General features: G+C 38.2%; 1 protein-coding gene across 1 annotated transcript in view; it reads right to left on the bottom strand.

Annotated features, from left to right (window-relative positions):
* emilin1a (elastin microfibril interfacer 1a) overlaps positions 1-21,139 on the bottom strand; it is an 84,170-nt gene extending 63,031 nt beyond the window's left edge. Inside the window, exon 1 of the mRNA XM_057822488.1 lies at positions 20,813-21,139. Within this exon, the coding sequence (XP_057678471.1) occupies positions 20,813-20,922 (110 nt within the window). The 5' untranslated portion in view covers positions 20,923-21,139. The remainder of the gene's footprint in view (positions 1-20,812) is intronic.
* Positions 21,140-21,546: the final 407 nt, after the last annotated feature.

Raw genomic sequence — 21,546 nt, forward strand, 5'->3', positions numbered from 1 at the left:
ATGCATTTTTATTATTTCAAATTCCATTCAGCACAAGACTGTTATTTGTCATGACCATGCCATTTATTAAGCAATTGGGGAAAATACTTGGATAAAAAGAATATCCTGTAAAAATATTGAAGTAAAGAGACAGAAACAATGACATTTTGCCGCTCTCTTCGTCGTGTTTTCCTCGTTGTGAATAGTTCCCCCTCGACGGGCTGACTGGTCCTTCTCAAGCCATTTATATAGCTATTGGAGAAAAATACTTGGATAAAAAAAATATCCTGTAAAAATATTGGAGTAGAGAGACTGAAACAATGACATTTAGCGGCTCTCTTCGTCGCGTTTTCCTTGTTCTGAATAATTCCCCCTCAATGGGCTGAATAGCAAAACCAATGAGCCCAGTCTACCGCTGACATCATCCACCTGTTGGGGACGCTAAAGCCCTATAATGGTAGGCGTGGCTAACCAGCAGATTAAAAGACTAATTTTCTCATCATCTGTGCTTTGCTAAATTGTTGTATATAGTCGAATCATCTCAAAATATGATTCTAATTCACATAATAATGCCATTTAAGACTTTTTTTCTCGTGTCATATGCTCTTTAAGGTGCCACTTTTGGAGCAAGGGCTTCCTTCTTGCACGGCAGCCTCTCAGTCCATGGAGATGCAAAACATGCTTGACTGTGGACACTGACACCAGTGTTCCAGCAGCTTCTTATTTTTGGCAGATCTGCTTTTTGGTGATTCTCAGTTGAATCTTCACCCTCCTGACCAATTTTCTCTCAGCAGCAGGTGATAGCTTGCGTTTTCTTCCTGATCGTGGCAGTGACAAAGCAGTGCCATGCACTTTATACTTACAAACAATTGTTTGCACTGTTGCTCTTGGGACCTGCAGCTGCTTTGAAATGGCTCCAAGTGACTTTCCTGACTTGTTCAAGTCAATAATCACTCACAAGAAATTGCTAATTCGTGTTGCTGTATGTATATTTTTGAACCAGCAGATTTGATCACTTTTTCTGTTAACCCATAATAAAGTCATAAAAGAACCATACTTCATGAATGTTTTTTGTGACAAAGAAGTATCTGTTCCAATCACTCTATCGGAGAAAAATCAGAGTTGTAGAAATAACTGGAAACTCAAGAGAGCCATGACATTATGTTCTTCACAAGTGTATGTAAACTTTTGACCACAACTGTACATTCAACATACGGTACATAAGTACTGCATTTGTTTACTATAACAATAAATCAACAAGATGGCATTAACATTCTTAACATTCTGTTAATAATATTAAAACCCCTCTTAATGTTTTCGTTTTAACAAAATTTGTAAAATTTTCAATCAAAAAATAAGCTAGTAGCCAGCCATTGTTGATGTCAATAATTACGCAATGCTCATGGGTGCTTAAACCCATAAAATCAGTCGCACCCAAGCACCAGCAGCGGGCGACAAAACTCCAAAAAACACAAGTAACAAGTTGGCATTGCACTGTGCTGTCATTTTAATCTGTTTGAGCGGGGCATGTGCGTTAATAGCGTCAAATATTTTAACGTGATTAATTTTAAAAATTAATTACCGCCCGTTAACGCGATTATTATATATATAATATAATTTGATATACAACAGTTTTAGAAGTCAAAACAACACACCACAAATATTAGCACAGTAGTAGCTCGACAGACGATTGCTTCGACACACGATGACTTTGACATCCGAAGTAAAATTTGACTCGCTATTTGTTTCTACATCCAACGACAAGCTCGAAATACGACGATTTATGACAGCGCAGCAGTTTCTTTGTTTTGCCGCAAGACAAGCGCACAGCGGATTTTCATGTGTGAGAAATCAACACGGGTTCCGAGAAGGTTAGTGCAGGTGGTGTAAAAAGGAAAAACGTGACGCCTTCTGTTGAAAAGAAGATGGAAATTAACAAAAAATATATGCGTGGTGTGCGCATCTGTGATCTGGCCCAACAATATGGCCGTAGAATGTCCACGATCTCAACGGTCCTCCTCCGACCTCCGTTCGCCAGTCTTTATAAGTTAAGGAGACCATTATTATCGGGGTAACATCGCTAAAGAAATCGCCAGCTTCGTCAGGTTTTTAATCATTTATTTTACAACTTGTGCAACACAACACGCCTACTGTCAGCCGAAGTTGACGCCAACAACAAAACTATGAGTTGGAACCTCTTGGTACCTCACGATACGATACGATTTGCGATACAAAGCTCACGATAACGATGATCTGACGATATAGCGATACAACGATTTTCGATACAATGGTCAGGAAATCATTCTAGAATATTCTACAAAAAAACTAATAAATAGAAAAACAAGCTTCTACTGTAAATTGAATTAGTTTATCACTAGTAGACGTCCAATCCATTTGAACTGGGAGGGTGGCAGCGAATGAACACATGTTGATTTTGAGGTATTTCACTTGCTGTTTATTTTGCGTTACCGAACAGGAAGTGACCTGGGAATCATCCAAACGAATAGGCAGTGACTCAAACTCAACAGCAAAATTACCTGTAAATGCCCCAAAATGAACAGCAAGTGACCTGTAAATGCCCTGAAAATCAGACAGAATGACTGTGAATGCGCTGGTTTATGGCCAGTCTAAATGGATTGGGCGTCGAACACCGTCAATGGCAGCCTTTTTTTTTAAATTGACACCTTTTTAAAACGATATCTCGATTCTTGACAAGAGCATATCGATAACCTTTTGAGATAGAAGTATCACGATATATCACCATTTCGATATTTTGTCACACCCCTAAACAAAATTTTAAAAGAGAAAAAAATCTCTACTGCAACTTTCTCTCTGTCCTGTCAGCCATGCGGTGTGTTCAGGTGCAGCACGCAAAACACGTCCGCCACATTAGAAACCAATTCGTCACATTATTACAGGAATTATTAATATGATTATATTATTATTTCGATTTTTATTCATAATTTATTTGTTTTGGTATGTGTAATTGCCATTTTGTAATAGTATCATCAGTATTTATTAAGGATTTAGTGTAGGTTTTCGGGCTGTGGAACGAATTCATAGAATTATAATGTATTCTTATGGGAAAATCCTGCTCTACATAGGACCATCTCGACTTACAAACAAGGTCCTGGACTTCGTATGTACAGGTACCACTGTAATTAGATAGCTTTACATTTGACTGAAACAAATTAATGCTACTATGCTCCTTCTATTTACACTAGATAGATTTATGTTGCAGCACTACTTGATGCATATACCATTTTGTGGCATGTCATTTTATTGTCAAGTCAAAAATAAAGTGGGTGGGGGAAAACTATCATGTTAGTTGTATAGTTTTTCACCAAATAATTCTAAATGTACTACAGTGGTACCTCTACTCACGCAATTAATTGGTTCTGGAAGTAATTTCAAAACTTGAATATTCTGTAAGTAGAGACGCGTTTTTCATGTAAATGCCCTAATCAGACATACAGTGGTATGAAGAAGTATCTGAACCTTTTGGAATTTCTCACATTTCTGCATAAAATCACCATCAAATGTGATCTGATCTTTGTCAAAATCACACACATGTAAAAACAGTGTCTGCTTTAACTAAAACCACCCAAACATTTATAGGTTTTCAATTAATGAGGATAGCATGCAAACAATGACAGAAGGGGGAAAAAATAAGTGAACCCTTCTGCCCAAGGATATTTAATGAACAATTGAAACCAATTTTTACCAAACATGTTAAGTCAGGTGTGTGCCCAATCACTGATGAGTGGTTTAAAGCTGCCCTGTCCACTATAAAACACACACCAGGTAAGAATTGTCTTGACGAGAAGCGTTGTCTGATGTGCATCATGGCTCGGTCAAAAAACTGTCTGAAGACCTGTGATCAAGGATTGTTGATTTGTATAAAGCTGTAAAAAAAAAAACAACTCAGAGTCAGAGAAGTTGTCTCAGATGGAGAGAGTTTGGCACTGTTGTTTCTCTCCCAAGGAGTGGCCGTCCACCAAAGATGATGCTAGAAGTTCAGCGCATAATACTCAGAGAAGGAAAAAGAACCTTACAGTATCTGCTAAATACTTACAGAAATCACTGGCACAGTCCAATATGTCTGTGCACGCATCAACTAAAACTAAAAACTATGGCCAAGAATGGTGTTTGTGGGAGAACTCCACGGAGGAGGCCACTGCTGTCTAAAAAAAATTGTTGCTCGTTTAATGTTCACAAAAAGGCACTTAGACACTCCACAGAAGTTTTGGCAAAATATTTTGTCGACTAATGAAACCGAAGTTGAATTGTTTGGGACGTCATGTGTGGAGGACAAATGGAACAGCTCACCAACATCAACACCTCATCCCCACCATGTAGCATGGTGGAGGAAGCATCATGATTTGGGGCTGTTTTGCTACCTCGGGACCTGGAAAACGTGCAATCATTAATGGAAGAAAGAATTCAAAGGTTTATCAGGATGTTTTGTAGGAAAACCTGAGGTCATCTGTCAGACAGTTGAAGATAAAAAGAGGATGGATGCCGCAATAACACAATGATCCAAAACACAGAAGAAAATCAACTTCAGAATGTTTTCAGAAGAACAAAATACACATTCTGGAGGGGCCAAGTCGAAGTCCAGACTTGAACCCCATTGAGATGCTTCCCAGGACATCCCAGGAATCTGACTGAACTACAGCAGTTTTGTAGAGAAGACAGGGCCAAGATTAGTACTGATCGATGTGCCAGACTGATCTGCAGCGACAGCAAGCGTCTGGTTGAAGTTATTGCTGCCAAAGGGGGGCCACAAAATATTAAATGTGATGGTTCACTTACTTATTTTTCCTCCTTCTGGCATTGCTCGCATACTATCCTCATTAAAATATGAAAACCTATAAATGTTTGGGTGGTTTTAGTTAAAGCAGGCACATTTTTTTCAACTGTTTGATTTTGACAAAGATCAGATCACATTTGATGGTGATTTAATGCAGGAATGTGAAAATTCCAAAAGGTTCAGATACTTTTTCATACTACTGTATATCTTTTATAATGCATAAAACTGCATAAAACATGTAACAAATACATGTTGCAATTAGATTATTGCACAATAAACGTAAAATCTGAGTTCTGTATAATGTAAAAACCAAGAATAAAGAAAAGAATAAAAGCTAATACACTCATGTAAAGCTGTCGGAACATGAAGGGCAAATGAAAAGGACGCTGGGATAGATAGACACATATACATAAGGTAGCGGTCCCTCTTAACCAATTCGATGCCAGGAATTCTAGGCAATAGCCAATGGCAGAGTAGCTATAAGTATGTTACATTCCGTAAACTCCGAGAGCTGCGAGTACAAGCCATACTGTATTTTTGCCTTTCGCATCCTGAAATGTCTTTCGTGACAAGAGGCAATATTTTCCCGTTGAGGGGTGTCTTAACCTAAAAATTCTGTGTGTAGAGAGGTTTGCAAGTAGAGGTACCACTCTATATTAAGGCATATTGATATCATGATATAAAATGACCCATATAGTGATACAAGATATTTCCATACTGCAGAGCCCTGCGCTCAATATATTTTGTGCAATATTCCATTTATGCCCAGCCATCGCAATGGATAGACCAACAGCGCTAGTTCCTGAAAGACCAATATGTTAAGGAAAGCAACCAGAATAAACATTGGTGTGTGCCAAAATTTAAACCTTGACCAGTCCAAAATAAACAAAGTCATAAGAATGGATTTATAAAGGAGAGACATAAACCTCCATGTTATTAATTGACTTGTACAGTGGTAATGAAAATGTCTGACACAGTTGGGCTCCCTACACAAGAAAACTATGTAGGGGGTCTACGCTTTGTAACAATATTGACATGACATTTTGAGGTAGAGAAGGGCTTGAAATAAAGTTGTGCAGTGTTGGAATACGTCACCAAATGGCACAAAAAGCCGATTCAGAAATAGAATCAGTACGATGCACCACATACAAAACATATGGCCTTGTGAATCCTGAAAGAGGGTTGCACACATACCAATATTCAAGTCTAATTTCAGCATTTTTCTGATTGGAATCACCAAAGGCCGGTTTGAAAGATGTCTTTTAGGATTATTTTGAGCAATAATCCTGTGGTTTAGGCAAGGACTGCCAAAAATGATTATTTTAACAGTTAACTAAATTTTCCTCAGTATCAAGTTTGTAGGTGTGTGAGGGTCAATCACTGATTGCAATTTGTTTATGATTGTCTAATTCCATCTAATTCATCCGCATCACTGCTTTTTCCTACGGAATCTGTTTATAAAAGTTTAGGCTGACAGTCTTAAATAAACCTATTCAACATTTATTTGAACAAATTCTTATGTGTCACTAATGGTAAACTCTCGTCTGACTTCTGAGCAGACAGGGTGGGTTCATTTCTCACTCCCACAGTGACTGTGTTAATGTGAATTTCAATGGTCATCTGTCTCTAAATTTGCCCTGAGATGGACTGGCAACCAGACTAAGGTGTAGTTTCACTTATGACAGAGGTCAGCTGGTATAGCCTCTATTTCAACTGTGACCAGGGGTGTAGTCTACATGATATGTAAGTCTACACCGTATACCCACTGGAAAAGATCAGTGATTTGCGTATAGAGTACTCACTGGTTTTGTCTGCATGATGCATAAACATACACTATACGCCCAATACTCGCTAGAATTTTTTTCTTCCTGAGTGATACATAAGCATATGAGACAACATTATTTTGTGACAGCCTTCACATATTGTAGAATTCATTGAATTAACCCATTCTGTTTTCACATGATTTTTGGAACTTTGAGGCTTCTGGTGCCTACGACAACAAAAGCAACATATTTATTTCGTATGTATTCTGTATGCATTTGTGTATATTGAATTCTGTTGTCGTGTGCCCCTTTCACCAGGATCTCGTGATTTTTAGCATCACATAGGCCGATAGGTGTAGTTAGCGTGGCACTAAACTTTGATAAAATCATAATCACATTTGCTGGTAAAGACATGTGAAATTTCCGATTCACAGATTATTCGCGATTCGGCCGTGGAAGATTCGATGCTGTAGGGTCCTCATTGGGTCCAACCGTCAGTCAGCAGTGGCCACAGTTGCCCACACAGATGCTAGATCAAAATGTTTTTTTTATCAGGTTATTTACCTTGTTATTCGGCCGATGGCAAATGTTGGAAAATAAGTCCATATATCAGCTCGATATATTAGCTTGACAATTTATTTGGTCAACCTCTAATTTAGAGTACAACAGTATGCCCATCAGTTGAAAAAAAAAACTAGTCTACAGCACTGCCTATGATGCTGTAAAGAATAACCAGTATAGAAAATCGATGCACTGGATCCGTATACAGTATGTGTTATCCACACCAATACATGAGAAGCAGCCAATCAGGAAGCAACCTGAAGCTTATTAAATCAGATTTGTGCATTTACGTGTATTTGTTTAGCATGAAAATGTATCTGAATTCTTTTTACATTCAATAATTCTGCCCTCTCTGGGTTGATCCTTACTAGGGATGGGAATCGAAATCCGATTCCAATTCGGAACCGGTTCCGAGTGTTTCGAGGCCTCGACATCACAATGAAAAAGCCTTAACGATCCCTTTAACGATTCCTAAAGACGCGTATTGAGTCGTGACGTGTGTTGTTGTCCAGACGCATCAAACTAGCATGGCGCCAAGAACCACTCGCTCCAAAGTTTGACTACACTTCACCAGGAAAGAGTGTGAAAATGAAAGGTTACAACGGGTAAGCACGAGCATTGCAGCCATAAACATAACGATGACAGCACGTAGGTTCAAACGCTCGAAAGTGTGTCTTCACTTCACGAGGAAAAATTACAACAAAGCGACTTGCAGTCATTGCAAGGTGGAGATAACTGCATCGGGAGGGAATACGACTGTGCTGTCCTCACAGAGATGCTAAGGCTCAGTCCTGGCTATAAAAAAAAAAAAAAAAAGTCCCGGCTATACAGCTAGCTAAACTCCCAAATGACGATGCAGAAGACGTTGGCATAATTTGTTGACTTTATTCAACCATCACTTGAAGAGTGAAACTAAGAATAGAAATGAAACAAATCAATTTCGTCCCCAATAACAAACAGGTTTGCATCAACGTAAATCAGCGATGATTAGCTGCTAATAACAGTATGGTTAGCATTCGTTTGCTAGCATTAGCACATCGTTCAAACCACTACACAACTGGATTTAAGTGTCCGATCGCGAGTGAAAACACAACAACAACAACAACACAAAAGATGATACATACAGGCGTTGCCTCTGTAGATATTAACATTAACAAAGAACGTAGGCTCATAGAAGTGTTTCCCTCTCTCACTAACTCGCTTACTCACTTGGATGCGGCATTTCTTCTTTGGGTGTATGCGCGCTCTTCTTCACCTGAGCGCGTTCATGCGTGAGGAAGCGCAAGGGCGCCCCCACTTGAGCGTCTAAGCGCCACAAAAACTAAAAGGCATGCAATTCAATGTAATGGTAAAATAATACACGTTAACCCAGGAGTCCCCAAACTGCGGCCCGCGGCCCAAATACGGCCCGCCTCCACATTTGGTCCGGCCATTTTGAATTTTTTTTTTTTCTCAATCGTGTTATTTATTTTCTGGCCTTTTCCTTGAAGAATTCAGAGAGGGTTATTTGGTTATTATCTATTTAATTAATAGTGTTTTTATTATTAATTATTATTATTATTATAAAGAATCCAGAAAGGGTTATTTGATTGTGGCTTTCTGAAAAACAATAATTTTTTACATTTATGCACTTCTGCAATCGTCACACTTTTTCTGTTACAAACTGACCCCGGCCCCTCATCAGAGAAGGGAAAAGTTATGTGGCCCTCACAGGAAAAAGTTTGGGGACCCCTGCTTTAACACATATTGCCAAAGGCAGAACAAAAACCTATCTGCCAATATATACCAATATTTTTTATTTCTATTAGATAAATGTTTCAGTAAAATGTTACACATTCTTGTGTATTTGCCACTTATTGCCACAGTTAACATTGAGGCTTTGGGCCTCTTTTGATCTCGTTGTGAGTTTGTAAGGTTGTGACTTCTGATTAAACAAACTCGATGCCAATCAAAATGTTTGTTCTTTTTCCCCAAATTAGAATCGATAAGAGAATCGATAAAGAATCGAATCGTTAAGCAATATCGATAATGGAATCGGAATCGTAAAAATCCTATCAATTCCCATCCCTAATCCTTACTGTCCTCTTTTCCAAAGTGCTATCTAGCATGAAAGTTCATGAACCAAAACAGAGCTGCAGGGATCTTCCAGCTGTATTCCAACACCCGCACAGTTCATCACGGTGACACTGACAAGAAGCTGTCCCATCAGATGCCTGCTGGACGTCTTCACTTTATTCAAGCACCTTCAGCACTTACAGCCTACTAGACACATCTGTCAAAACACATCATTTGAGTTCAAACAGATGTCAGAGGGTCAACCTGCATTGCATTCTTCTTTCTCATCTAGGCGTCCATGTGGTGTTTTTTTGTTCATAGTGACTCAGCCATGCAGACCCCTCATGGCCTTCTGGTTTTACAGAGTGTGTCACTTCAATCCTTTTATAATTTTTTTTTTTTTTTCAATTTCTCTGTTATAGCCTGATAGTCTTCTACTAAATATTTCCTGGAAATTCTCTTTCTTTTTCTTACTTCTTTTGGTTGTATTATCCCCCTCTGGTTATACTTGGACTACTGTATTCTGACTCACCAAGACTCAATGTTTATCTAGGATCTGGTCACTTCTAAGGAATCTCTATTTTGCAGTTCCATTTTCTTGCCTGTATGATGAAGACAAACCACAGAAATACAATCTTTTTCAGATTGGATTTTGTACAGATCAGATATGTTGTATTCAGTCTCGGTCTAGCCCAGTGGAATGCAGTTGCAATTCATCTCAAAGCTGCGCCAATACATTCACTTTCACAATCTGAGATAGGACAAAAAAATTATTGACTTAATGGTAACACTTTACAATAAGGGTCCCTTAATTAACATTAGTTATTGCATTTTTAGACGATAACTCATGTTTAAGTAATATGACAATAATTCATTTAATCCCTTATCTAACATTTATTAATATATTAATTAACATGAGTTAATGCATTAGTTAATGCATTTTAAGACAATAACTAATGTTTAAGTAACATTACCATAATTAATATAATTGCTTATCTAACATTTATTAATATATTAATTAACATGAGTTAATGCATTAGTTAATGAATAACCAGACAATAACTAATAGTTTGGTAGCATTAAAAATATATATATAGGCCTATATAGGATTAGGGGGGTTAGGGTTTGTTAACGTAAGCATTTATAGTTTCTTAGTTAAGGGACACATGTGCTACACTTTACAATAAGGGTCCAAAAGCATTCAGTAATGATTAATAAAGGTTAAGAGGGGGGAACTTAAGCATTTATAATTTCTTAGTTAAGGGATACGTGTGCTACACTTTAGAATAAGGGTAAAAAAAGAATTCAGTAATGGTTAATTAAGGTTAAGTAACACTTATGAGGTACATTCACGAGAAATACCAAACTTGAGGCTAGGTTATAATATGTAATATATGTATACTGTAATGCATTACTTAACATTAATTCACATATACATTAGTGCATTAATAAATAGTTATTAATGTATACTGGTACTAGTAGTAAGTGATTATGTTATTTTAAAATGAGAAACATTGCTCTGTGAGTCCTTGGGTGCTGCTAACCTAACCTTAAGTATGGTATTATTTCACGTGAACGTACCTCATAAGTATTACTTAACCTTAATTAACCATTACTGAATGTTTTTTGGACCCTTATTGTAAAGTGTAGCACGTGTCCCTTAACTAAGAAATTATATTATTATATTATATATTATTATATTATTAACTAATGGCATTAGCTAATGCATTAGCTAATGAATTAACTCATGTTAGGTAATATATTAATAAATGTTAGATAAGCAATTACTTTAATTATTGTAATGTTACTTAAACATTAGTTATTGTCTAAAAATGCATTAACTAATGTTAATTAAGGGACCCTTATTGTAAAGTGTTCCCGACTGAATTGATTACGGAGAAGGCAACAGCATGTTTTTCTCAAGCTGTTTTGGTTTCCTATCACATTCTATGTAAACACAGGCTAGGTTATATTAACCCAGTACTCTAAATGTCAATAGATACGGCTGCCCTGCATTGGACTTGCACCACTAAGTTGCAACTAAATTTCAAGCATTTCTTAGTTATTTTGGAAATATATTAAGCAAGTAAAATCAGGTCAAAACCAAATTTTACACAACTGTTTATCAATGAATTTGTTAAGTAAGTTCATCTTTTTTCTCTAAAATTGTTTAATCGTGTGAAAGAATTGATATTTGTCTGTATTGATTCTACCATTTTGTTTGTCTTCATTTGTGGCTCTTTTTGAGAGGAAAACACCACCAGTTTAGACGGATCAGTTACACATACTGTATGTGTGAAAGGTTGTGCTACAGTATGTGTTTAAGGTTATTTCATACTAATACCACATCAATATTAAAGCTATCCGTGGACCTAATATTTTTTTTAATTCATGATTTAACTTTATTTATCATTTTTCAGTAGCAGCTAGAGGCGTGTGAAATTTCAGATTCTTAGATTATTCGTGATTCGGCCGTGGAAGATTCGAGAACGATTCACAAACATCCAAATTCCGATTATTGAATTATACCAGGTAAAGCAGAACTAAAACACAGTCAGCGCGGTGTTCAGGACGCAATGAAGAACGGACCGAGAGCAAATATCATGTTGAACTCATGCCGCTAGATAAAAAAAAACCAAAAATACCTGACTGCGGCCGACAGCTGGTTCAAACAACGCCCAGTTGCTAGTTGCTACAAACATACGGCCACAAACGGCTATAGTAGATATCACATATATGCAGAACTAGATGCTAAATGACAGATTATGCAGTGTTAGAACATATAAAAAGAACTAGATGCGGAACGACAGGCTTGCCGTTTAGTAGTTGCCGGGTTGTAAACAGCCGCCATCTTAAAGCAGTAGATTTCTCCAGAAGGCTCTGTTGTAGCGAACCTAATTAACTTTTTATCTGAAATACTTCTAAATCAGTAAACTCTTGACTTGAATCTACAGTTGTGGTCAAAAGTTTACATACACTTGTGAAGAACATAATGTCATGGCTCTCTTGAGTTTCCAGTTATTTCTACAACTCTGATTTTTCTCCGATAGAATGATTGGAACAGATACTTCTTTGTCACAAAAAATATTCATGAAGTTTGGTTCTTTTATGACTTTATTATGGGTTAACAGAAAAAGTGATCAAATCTGCTGGGTCAAAAATATACATACATGGATCTGAAAAAGCAAATCATTGACTTGAACAAGTCAGGAAAGTCAAGCTACAGGTCCCAAGAGCTACAGTGCAAACAATTGTAAGTATAAAGTGCATGGCACTGTTTTGTCACTGCCACGATCAGGAAGAAAACGCAAGCTATCACCTGCTGCTGAGAGAAAATTGGTCAGGAGGGTGAAGATTCAACCGAGAATCACCAAAAAGCAGATCTGCCAAGAATTAGAAGCTGCTGGAACACAGGTGTCAGTGTCCACAGTCAAGCGTGTTTTGCATCTCCATGGACTGAGAGGCTGCTGTGCAAGAAGGAAACCCTTGCTCCAAAAGCGGCACCTTAAGGCTCAACTGAAGTTTGTTGCTGATCACATGGACAAAGATAAGACCTTCTGGAGGAAAGTTCTGTGGTCAGGCGAAACAAAAATCGAGCTGTTTGGCCACAATGCCCAGCAATATGTTTGGAGGAGAAAAGGTGAGGCCTTTAACCCCAAGTACATCATGCCTACCGTCAAGCACGGTGGTGGTAGTATTATGCTGTGGGGCTGTTTTGCTGCCAATGGAACTGGTACTTTACGGAGAGTAAATGGGATAATGAAGAAGGAGGATTACCTTCAAATTCTTCAAGATAACCTAACGTCATCAGCCCGAAGATTGGGTCTTGGGCGCAGTTGAGTGTTCCAACAGGACAATGACCCCAAACACACATCAAAAGTGGTAATGGAATGGCTAAATCAGGCTAGAATTAAGGTTTTCGAATGGCCTTCCCAAAGTCCTGACTTAAACCCTATTGAGAACTTGTGGACAATGCTGAAGAAACAAGTCCATGTCAGAAAGCCATCAACTTTAACTGAACTGCACCAATTGTGTCAAGAGGAGTGGTCAAAGATTCAACCAGAAGCTTGCCAGAAGCTTGTGGATGGCTACCAAAAGCGCCTAATTGAAGTGAAAATGGCCAAGGGACATGTTACCAAATATTAGCGCTGCTGTATGTATATTTTTGACACAGCAGATGTGATCACTTTTTTCTGTTCACCCACAATAAAGTCATAAAAGAACCAAAATTCATGAATGTTTTTGGTGACAAAGAAGTATCTGTTCCAATCACTCTATCAGAGAAAAATCAGAGTTGTAGAAATAACTGGAAAATCAAGAGAGCAATGACATTATGTTCTTCACAAGTGTATGTAAACTTTTGACCACAACTGTATCTTTAAATAATGAAACAGTTTTAAAAGTTTGACATATTGTAAGTAGACAGAAGGGAAATTATGGAATAACGGGAGCAATTTTATCAACTTTAATGGTTTTACACATTTATCAAATTTGTATTAATCTATTGAGTCAGGAAGTCTGTTTGCTTGGTCAAAGGGGTGAACATTTCACATGATTTACCTGTTTCAATACCAGGCTCATATAAAGAAGACGAATACTGCCTGAGCTACCGTAGTTAGAAGATAACCGATCTTGCTAAATTTAGCACAGCTTTGCCCAGCTGAAACCACGTTGGGGTTTTCTAGACAGCAAATCAACAGCACTGGCATTTGCTGCAGTCATTTCAAAATGTAAATCAGGGTTCTTGCACCTCTTTAAAAGTCCAATTTAATGGTTGTTAAGACATTTTTAAGACCTTGAAAATATAATTAAAGACCAAAACATGCCACAACAATTCCTGTTGAAGAAAAAAAAATATAGCTATATATTTTACAGAAACTGGTGTTTTTCTCCTCTCATGAGCAACTCAACGGCTTTGACCTCCATTGTCCAACAAAAAAAAGTCTTTTTGCAGACTTTGCACTATGTGTTGGAACCTCTAGGTAACTCACCATACGATTTGCTGCGCAAGGCTCATGATAACAATGATCTCAAGATATGGCGATACAACAATTATTGATACACGGGTGAGGAAATCATCTGGGATATTCTACAACACAACTAAAAAACAAGAACACAAGCTGTGAATTGGAATGACTTTATCATTAGTAGACGTCCAATCCAGCGAATGAACATTCGCTTAATCACAGTCATCCCTCCCACTTCAAATGGATTGGACGTCTATGGCCGTCAGTGGCAGCCAATGCCAGGCAAGTTAATTTTGAGCATTTGACAACATTTCCTGTTGATTTTTGATCAATTTCTTTTCCTGTTGCGGCATTTACAGGTCACTTCCTGTTGATTTGGGGGCATTTCTGGGTCACTTCCTGTTGATTTAGGGTTGCTGAAAAGGAAGTGATGCAAGAATGTCCCCAAAAGAATAAGAAGTGACTCAAAATCAATAGGAAGTAACCTGTATATGCCCTAAAATGAACAGAAAGTGACCTGTAAATGCCCATGCACTGGTTTCAGTGCCATTGACGACGCTAGATGTCCAATGCAGTCTAAATTGATTGGATGTCAAGCGCGTTCAATGGCAACCATTGAGCAAACACTATTCTCATGGAAGATTCTGGTAGCAACCTGTTTGTTCCTTAATTATTTATTTTTAAACAGTGACACCTTTTTAAAACGATATATCGAATCTTGGTGGGAACATATCGATAATCTTTTGGGGCTACGAGTGGCACGGTGTCTTTAAAGCACTGTATAAAATGAAGTGACATAGAACGCTGCTCCCTACCCCCTGCCCCTTACCGCGAAAAACCGGATATATGATCCTTATAATTTCATAATAGTAACTATGAAGGAACTACAGTATTCACTATTCAAACTAGGAACTATTTTCTCCTCAAGAGGGCACTCATGCTCTTTGGACGATTAATGCTTCATTTCTTTTTTTCTCTCTCTCTCTCGGCAGAATTCAATTATTATTATTATTATTATTTTTTTTTTGTATATGTTTGGCTTAACATGGTTATGTACTGGGTTATTGTACCGTATCATTATAACAACAGTTCATATAGATAAATATGTGCTGAGAGAAAAAAATACCATTGTTTAAAAAAAAAAAAAAAAAAAAATCAAACAAAAATAAGCAGTTACTCACAATGTTACTCATTACTTGAGTATTCTTTTCATTGGATACTTTTTTACTTTTACTTGAGTACATTTTTTGGATGACTTACTTTTACTTGAGTAATATTGTTTGAAGTAACAAAACTCTTACTTGAGTAAAATTTTTGGCTACTTTACCCACCTCTGAGGATAAGCAGCATGAAAGATGAATGAAGGGTTAGAGTTATCTACACTAAAGAAAAATAACAATGACATGTCAACTTAAGATGCATACACGTCAAAGGTTTCTACTTTTCTCTGTCTTCATGTTATGCTAAAAAAAATTCCAGAATACTCAGCGGCTTTTTTATTATCCTTTCTGGTATAGAGTAGTTGTGTTTATTTGTTTCAGCAGTGCTATAGAGAAAATATTAATCAGGAATGTTCTGCCAAGCATTTACAGATGTAGGGGAAAAATATAACGGCGCATAATTTTTGAACAATGACTCAAAGATATTTTAAGTGCCACTCCATCTCTCACTGTTTCACAAACATTTCATTCATCATTTCAGGTCATTCCATCACTATTACTAAGAATCTAATAACTGGCACATGTATTCACATACACGACAAATGGAAAGTTTGAATCACCAAGTAACCTAAAATACCGCTACACATTTGTCTAAGAGATCTCTTGACAATAGACAACCTACACAAGCATAGGTTACACCAAAGAGGCCTGCCAACCAGGTACTATCACTCAGGAAGTTAAAACAGAAGCAGTTGACGCTTATGAGTTGGCGAGAGGAACTTAATAGAAGCTCATATTTCGGGAGCTCAACCTCCAGACACTTTTGCTTGTACAGACACACACGCACACACGTGTACACACACTAAGTACAAACATATGTAAGCATGAACACAGCTGTATACCACATGTAATGCTATAAAGTGTCTGTCATTCTGTTGTGGTGCATGTATACGTTTTACTATGAAATACCCACATGTGCATGTACTTTCAGTACAGTTTAATCTTTGACTGGCTCAGCTAAAACCAATCATGCCATTCATTCATACCACAGGCACACAGCAATCCATGACGTCACGTCCTCACTCAGTCAAGAGGTAAATAAGCACAATTACTTTCTACATACTAATGACATACTACAAGGCTACAGCACCACAGACTAAGAGTTATGAACTCCAATATTTTGTTTGACTTTAGAGAACTTTTTCACTTGGACTTGACTTCATTAACCTCCCTTCAGAACACAGCTCAACTTCTGCTTGTCGTAATGTTTACCAGAATAATAAACTACTCGCAGAAAGGCCAGTTGAGTTCTTTCCTGACCCCTCAAAACACTGTGGTCATAGAGTGGAGACAGTTCAGTTATATGACCACTATAAAATGTCTCCAGTGTTTCCCGTGGATTACGCACCACTGTGCATCATGTGTCCATCCAGCCATCCATTTCCTATACCACTTAACCTGTCCACAGTCACAAGGTGCTGAAGCCTATAACGTCTGACTTCAGGCAAACGGTACAATACACCCTGTAATGGTTGTCAATCAATGCAAGCCAGTCACATCGCACACAGGGACAACTATTCACTCTTAAATTGACACTGTCACTGAATGGTGACTGACCCCATGCTACCTGAACCAAAGCCACTCAAACATACTACTACACCAACTGTGATTCTTCGTAATACCAGGTATGATTAAAAAAAAAAAAAAAAACTCACTAATTTGGCATTTTGTAACACAGGCATCAAGGTTTGCTATTTTATTTTTCTTTGTGGATTAGGTATATGCTATTGGTGCTTGTGTGGATTTGGTTCAATACAACTACTCAATCAAAAAAAAAAAAAAGTTCATTGAAAACTCTACTCTCCAGCTTCCTGTGACCACCAACAGGATACACTATATAGAAAATGGATGGATAGATAACGGTTTTGAAAAGTATTTGGTCAGCTCTTTGAATGAGTGATATAATCAGTCCTTAAGTCAGGAGGGTTAGACTGCAGCTTTTCCATAGTCCTGAACAGGATGGACCGCATTCAAAATGAATAGATGGATAAATGGGTGATATTTCCTGAAAAAATAAGCATTGATGACCTATTTCTTTCCATAAGGCCCACTTGTGGATTGTAAGACTAAAACATCAATTTTATTTCTATTGCTTTAACAGCAACTATAACTTGAACTGTTGTACATAAAACAAAAGAAATGTAAAATGATAACAGGAAAAAGGCAAATGAATGCACAAACATATAAGTTCCTTTAACGTTGACATTTAGCATACAGGAGGTGCCGTTTTATCCAGCAGTACATGTGTGGAGTTGTTAGTAGATGAAAGACAGGAGCAAGATCTCTATCAACCAGCGGCGGTTCTGATATTTTTCTGAAACAGTGGCCAAAAAGGGGCCACATGCAACCCTCAGGGGCTAAGTGTCGCTGCCATGTTTGTTCAATGTTTGTTTTGGTCAACAAGGCAATTCTTATACAGCATGTGGTGGTAAAAACATTAGTTTGTCAAGCAAAGGTGAACGAGTAAAGTTAGTAACTATTCCTATTCAATCATACCGTGTGCATGTAAGGATACAATTCATGGAAAAATAATTTTAATCACTTTTTTGAAATGCCATTTTAAACATCAAAAGCGGCATTAATATTTAACATACACTAGAACAGTGGTCCCCAACCACCTTTGATTCACAGAATGGTGAAATGTGGGCCTTTTTTTCACAGACCGGCAATATGTGGCAGAAAATAGGCCTGTCGCGATAGCAAATTTTAGTGTGCGATAATTTATCTCATAAATTATTGCGATATGCGATATCATTGCACCCCCAATTTTTTTTAACACCAATTTACAATAACACAGTGAGAATACAGTATATATTAATAGATCAAGTACACCCATTTAAACGGGATAAACATTTACTCTTAAATTCAAAAATTCATTCATTCTTTGTACTGCTTACTGTTTCTATAGACCCTACTCACATGACGTCACAACCACGCCTCCGCGCCATATTGCCCGTCAACTCGTCGTGTTGACGCATTACCGCTACGTAAATTCCTCCTATTATTGCGTGTTTTTCTGCTCGTTAACATTAATAATCAAAATGGTGAAGGCGTGTGTGGCGGTTGGTTGCAATAACAGAGAAGATAGACGGAGAGACTTGAAGTTCTACCGTACTCCGAGAGACCCGGAGAGGAGAGCGAGATGGACTGCTGCAATTCGACGAGAAAACTGGGCTCCAAACGATTACCGCAGATTATGTAGTAGTCAGTAGTTTTATATCTGGTAAGATGCATTCATTCATTCATTTTCCATGCCGCTTTTCCTCACGAGGGTCGCGGAGGTGCTGGAGCCTATCCCAGCCAACTACGGGCAGTAGGCAGGGGACACCCTGAACTGGTTGCCAGCCAATCGCAGGGCACAAGGAGACATACAACCATTCACGCACACACTCATACCTACGGACAATTTAGAGTGTTCAATCAGCCTGCCATGCATGTTTTTGGGATGTGGGAGGAACCGGAATTCCCGGAGGAAACCCACGCAGGCACGGGGAGAACATGCAAACTCCACACAGGAAGGCCGAAGCCCGGGATTGAACCCTTGATCTCAGAACTGTGAGGCAGATGTGCTAACCACTAAGCCACCGTGCCTGGTAAGCTGCATTTAATATATTTAGAGGGTTTTGGGCTGACAACCACAATCAAGATCATTGCGAGGCTAATCGCCGACAACATACAGTTTCAAATTCAAGATGCTTATTTCTTCCACCATCATTACATTTTGAATAATATTTAGCTGGTACCAAGTGAAAGAAGCTGGCCTCGTCTACGGATCATCAGTTAAACAGGGGTGTCCAAACCTTTTGCAAAGGGGGCCATATTTGGTGTGGTAAAAATGCGGGGGGCTACCTTCGCTGATTTACATAGAACAATATATTTAAACAAATTTTAGCAAGCCCTTCTGTGTGTCACATGTGACATTTGCTTTATTATTTTTTTTTAATTCCTAATTTCAACAGTCTCGTCTTTGTGGCGTTCTCGTTCGACACTCGGGCTCTTGCGAAATACTGCTGCTGTGAAATTAAACTAGCTTCAAGTTACTATAATTTCTCGCTGTGTATCTTCCCTGTAATGTTGTCGTACATGTCAACGTGTCTTGTTCAGTAATATCATTATCGCGTCACGTCGAACTCTTTGAAAACAGCGACTGTCTCTTTGCAAATGAGGCAGACACAGTTGTTGCGTATTTTATTGAAGAAATAGTCCAATATCCACCTATCCTTGAAGCGTAGGCCATCGCAGTCAACTTTTTTTTTTAATTGATTGTCGCCATTTTAGAAAATTGGAAGTAAAGGGTCACACGGGGGTGCTTAGAGTGCTGCTGTTAGAGTTTTTCAAACTTTCGTGAGAATACGCTGAGTTTCTGTGGACAAGATAGTTGTAAATATCAGGGTAGCAGATGTCAGGCAGAGACGACGAAGACAGCGGGTCGAAAAATATCGATTTAGGCATCAAATATCGATCTGGCGAATGGATCGACCGAAGCTTTTCCACATAACGCCTTTTATGCAACACATCCAATGAGTTTACAGCGTCTGAAAGCACCGGGGCTTCCATTGAATTGCACTATAAATTGCACGACAAATTGAAACCATTGAGAATACGGATAAACAATGACGGACAATATGGTGGCCGGATACAGCGACACGTCATTGTGTGACGTTGGTGAGTGGGGTCTATACTCGGGTCACGGGTGACAGGAGGCAAGGGAACTGGTTGCCAGCCAATCACAGGGAACCTGTCTCTCGCTCTTTTTTTTTTTTTTAATTATACAGGGTACAATTCTCATTTGTTATTTTGAAAGCTGACATCACGCTAGATGAAGACTATGGTAATTATTTATATAGTTTAATTTCCCACAGAAGTTCATTCCATATATAAAATGCTCTGAGAGATCAATTCAGCACGGCAAATTTACCAGTTCCTTTAATGAATATGAAGCGATTACAAAAAAAAAAAATGTCTTTTTCTATGTATGCCACTGACATGACAGGCAGAAGAAATAAATGCTCTTCCAAAAAATGCTGCAGATAAAATTTAGATAACCTACTGCCATTCATACAAAACAATAGTTTTGTGTTCAACCCAAAAAGTCAAGATTTCACATTAGCAAATTTGTGAGTGAAATGAAATGAGAGCATCATTTATGTACCCATACTTTTAGTGACATTTTTGTTATTTGGTGTGCACTGTGCAGGGAGATATTTCTATATAAAAATTCCTCAATTAGCTCAATAAACATTGTGAAAAAATGAGTAACACATTTCATATCTAGTACACACCATTTCCATGTTGGGACATTTTTCACAGTGAGCCTACATAAAAACTAAACTGTATTATTAAATACACAAATAAAGTTTGGAATATGCCCTATGTCTTAATTTATGAATCAAATAGTCTCATAAGACTCAAAAGTATTCTCGGATGTAACCAGAGCATGAATATGCTCCTTACCTGTGTCTACTAGCCGCCCGCTGGCCACTACGAACCCCGGGCTCCGCGTATCCAAGACCCCACGACTGCCTTACCAAGGCTAGAGCGATCAGGTAAAACAACATCTTCATCCTTGGGTCCAGTGTGGCTGCCCGTCAGTCTTTTTTCCTCGTAGAGTAAATCCAAAACAAAGTAAAACACTATGTCATTACCGACAGCTAAATAATGATGGCGTCACAAAATGAGAGTCTCCTCTGAAGACAGTCAAGTGCATTTTTCAACTTCTTACTTCTGCTCAAAGGATGGAACTGTGGTAGTGTAGTGACTCCTCCTCAGGCGCAAGTAGAGGAAACTTTTCTGCGTCATCTCTCTCTCTCTAACTCTCTCACTCTCTCTCTCGTTCCCTCCTTCCCCCTTTCAAGCTGCCATGTACACAAGAATCAAAAGCTCACGAAAAAGAATCACTAAAAAGTATGTGAAACCAAAGAAAACAACTCCACCATTAGAAATGAAATCAATCAATGCTGAAGCCAAACCGTGTTAACTGTGCATTTTCCAAATGTCCAATGTTATATTTTTGTTCCCCTAGCAGGCTCAGCTACAAGAACTCAATTTTTGTTAAAGACCTACTTTCAGTGATCCCTCGTCAATGTTTGGCGGTTAATGGGGAGTCTTGGGGACAAGAACCCGCTGCGATAGGTGAAAAACCGCGAAGTAACTCAGCTCCAATTTTTTTTTTTTTTTTTTTTTTTGGT

Source organism: Corythoichthys intestinalis, chromosome 19, assembly GCF_030265065.1.
Source record: "Corythoichthys intestinalis isolate RoL2023-P3 chromosome 19, ASM3026506v1, whole genome shotgun sequence".
Taxonomy (NCBI): Eukaryota; Metazoa; Chordata; class Actinopteri; order Syngnathiformes; family Syngnathidae; genus Corythoichthys; species Corythoichthys intestinalis.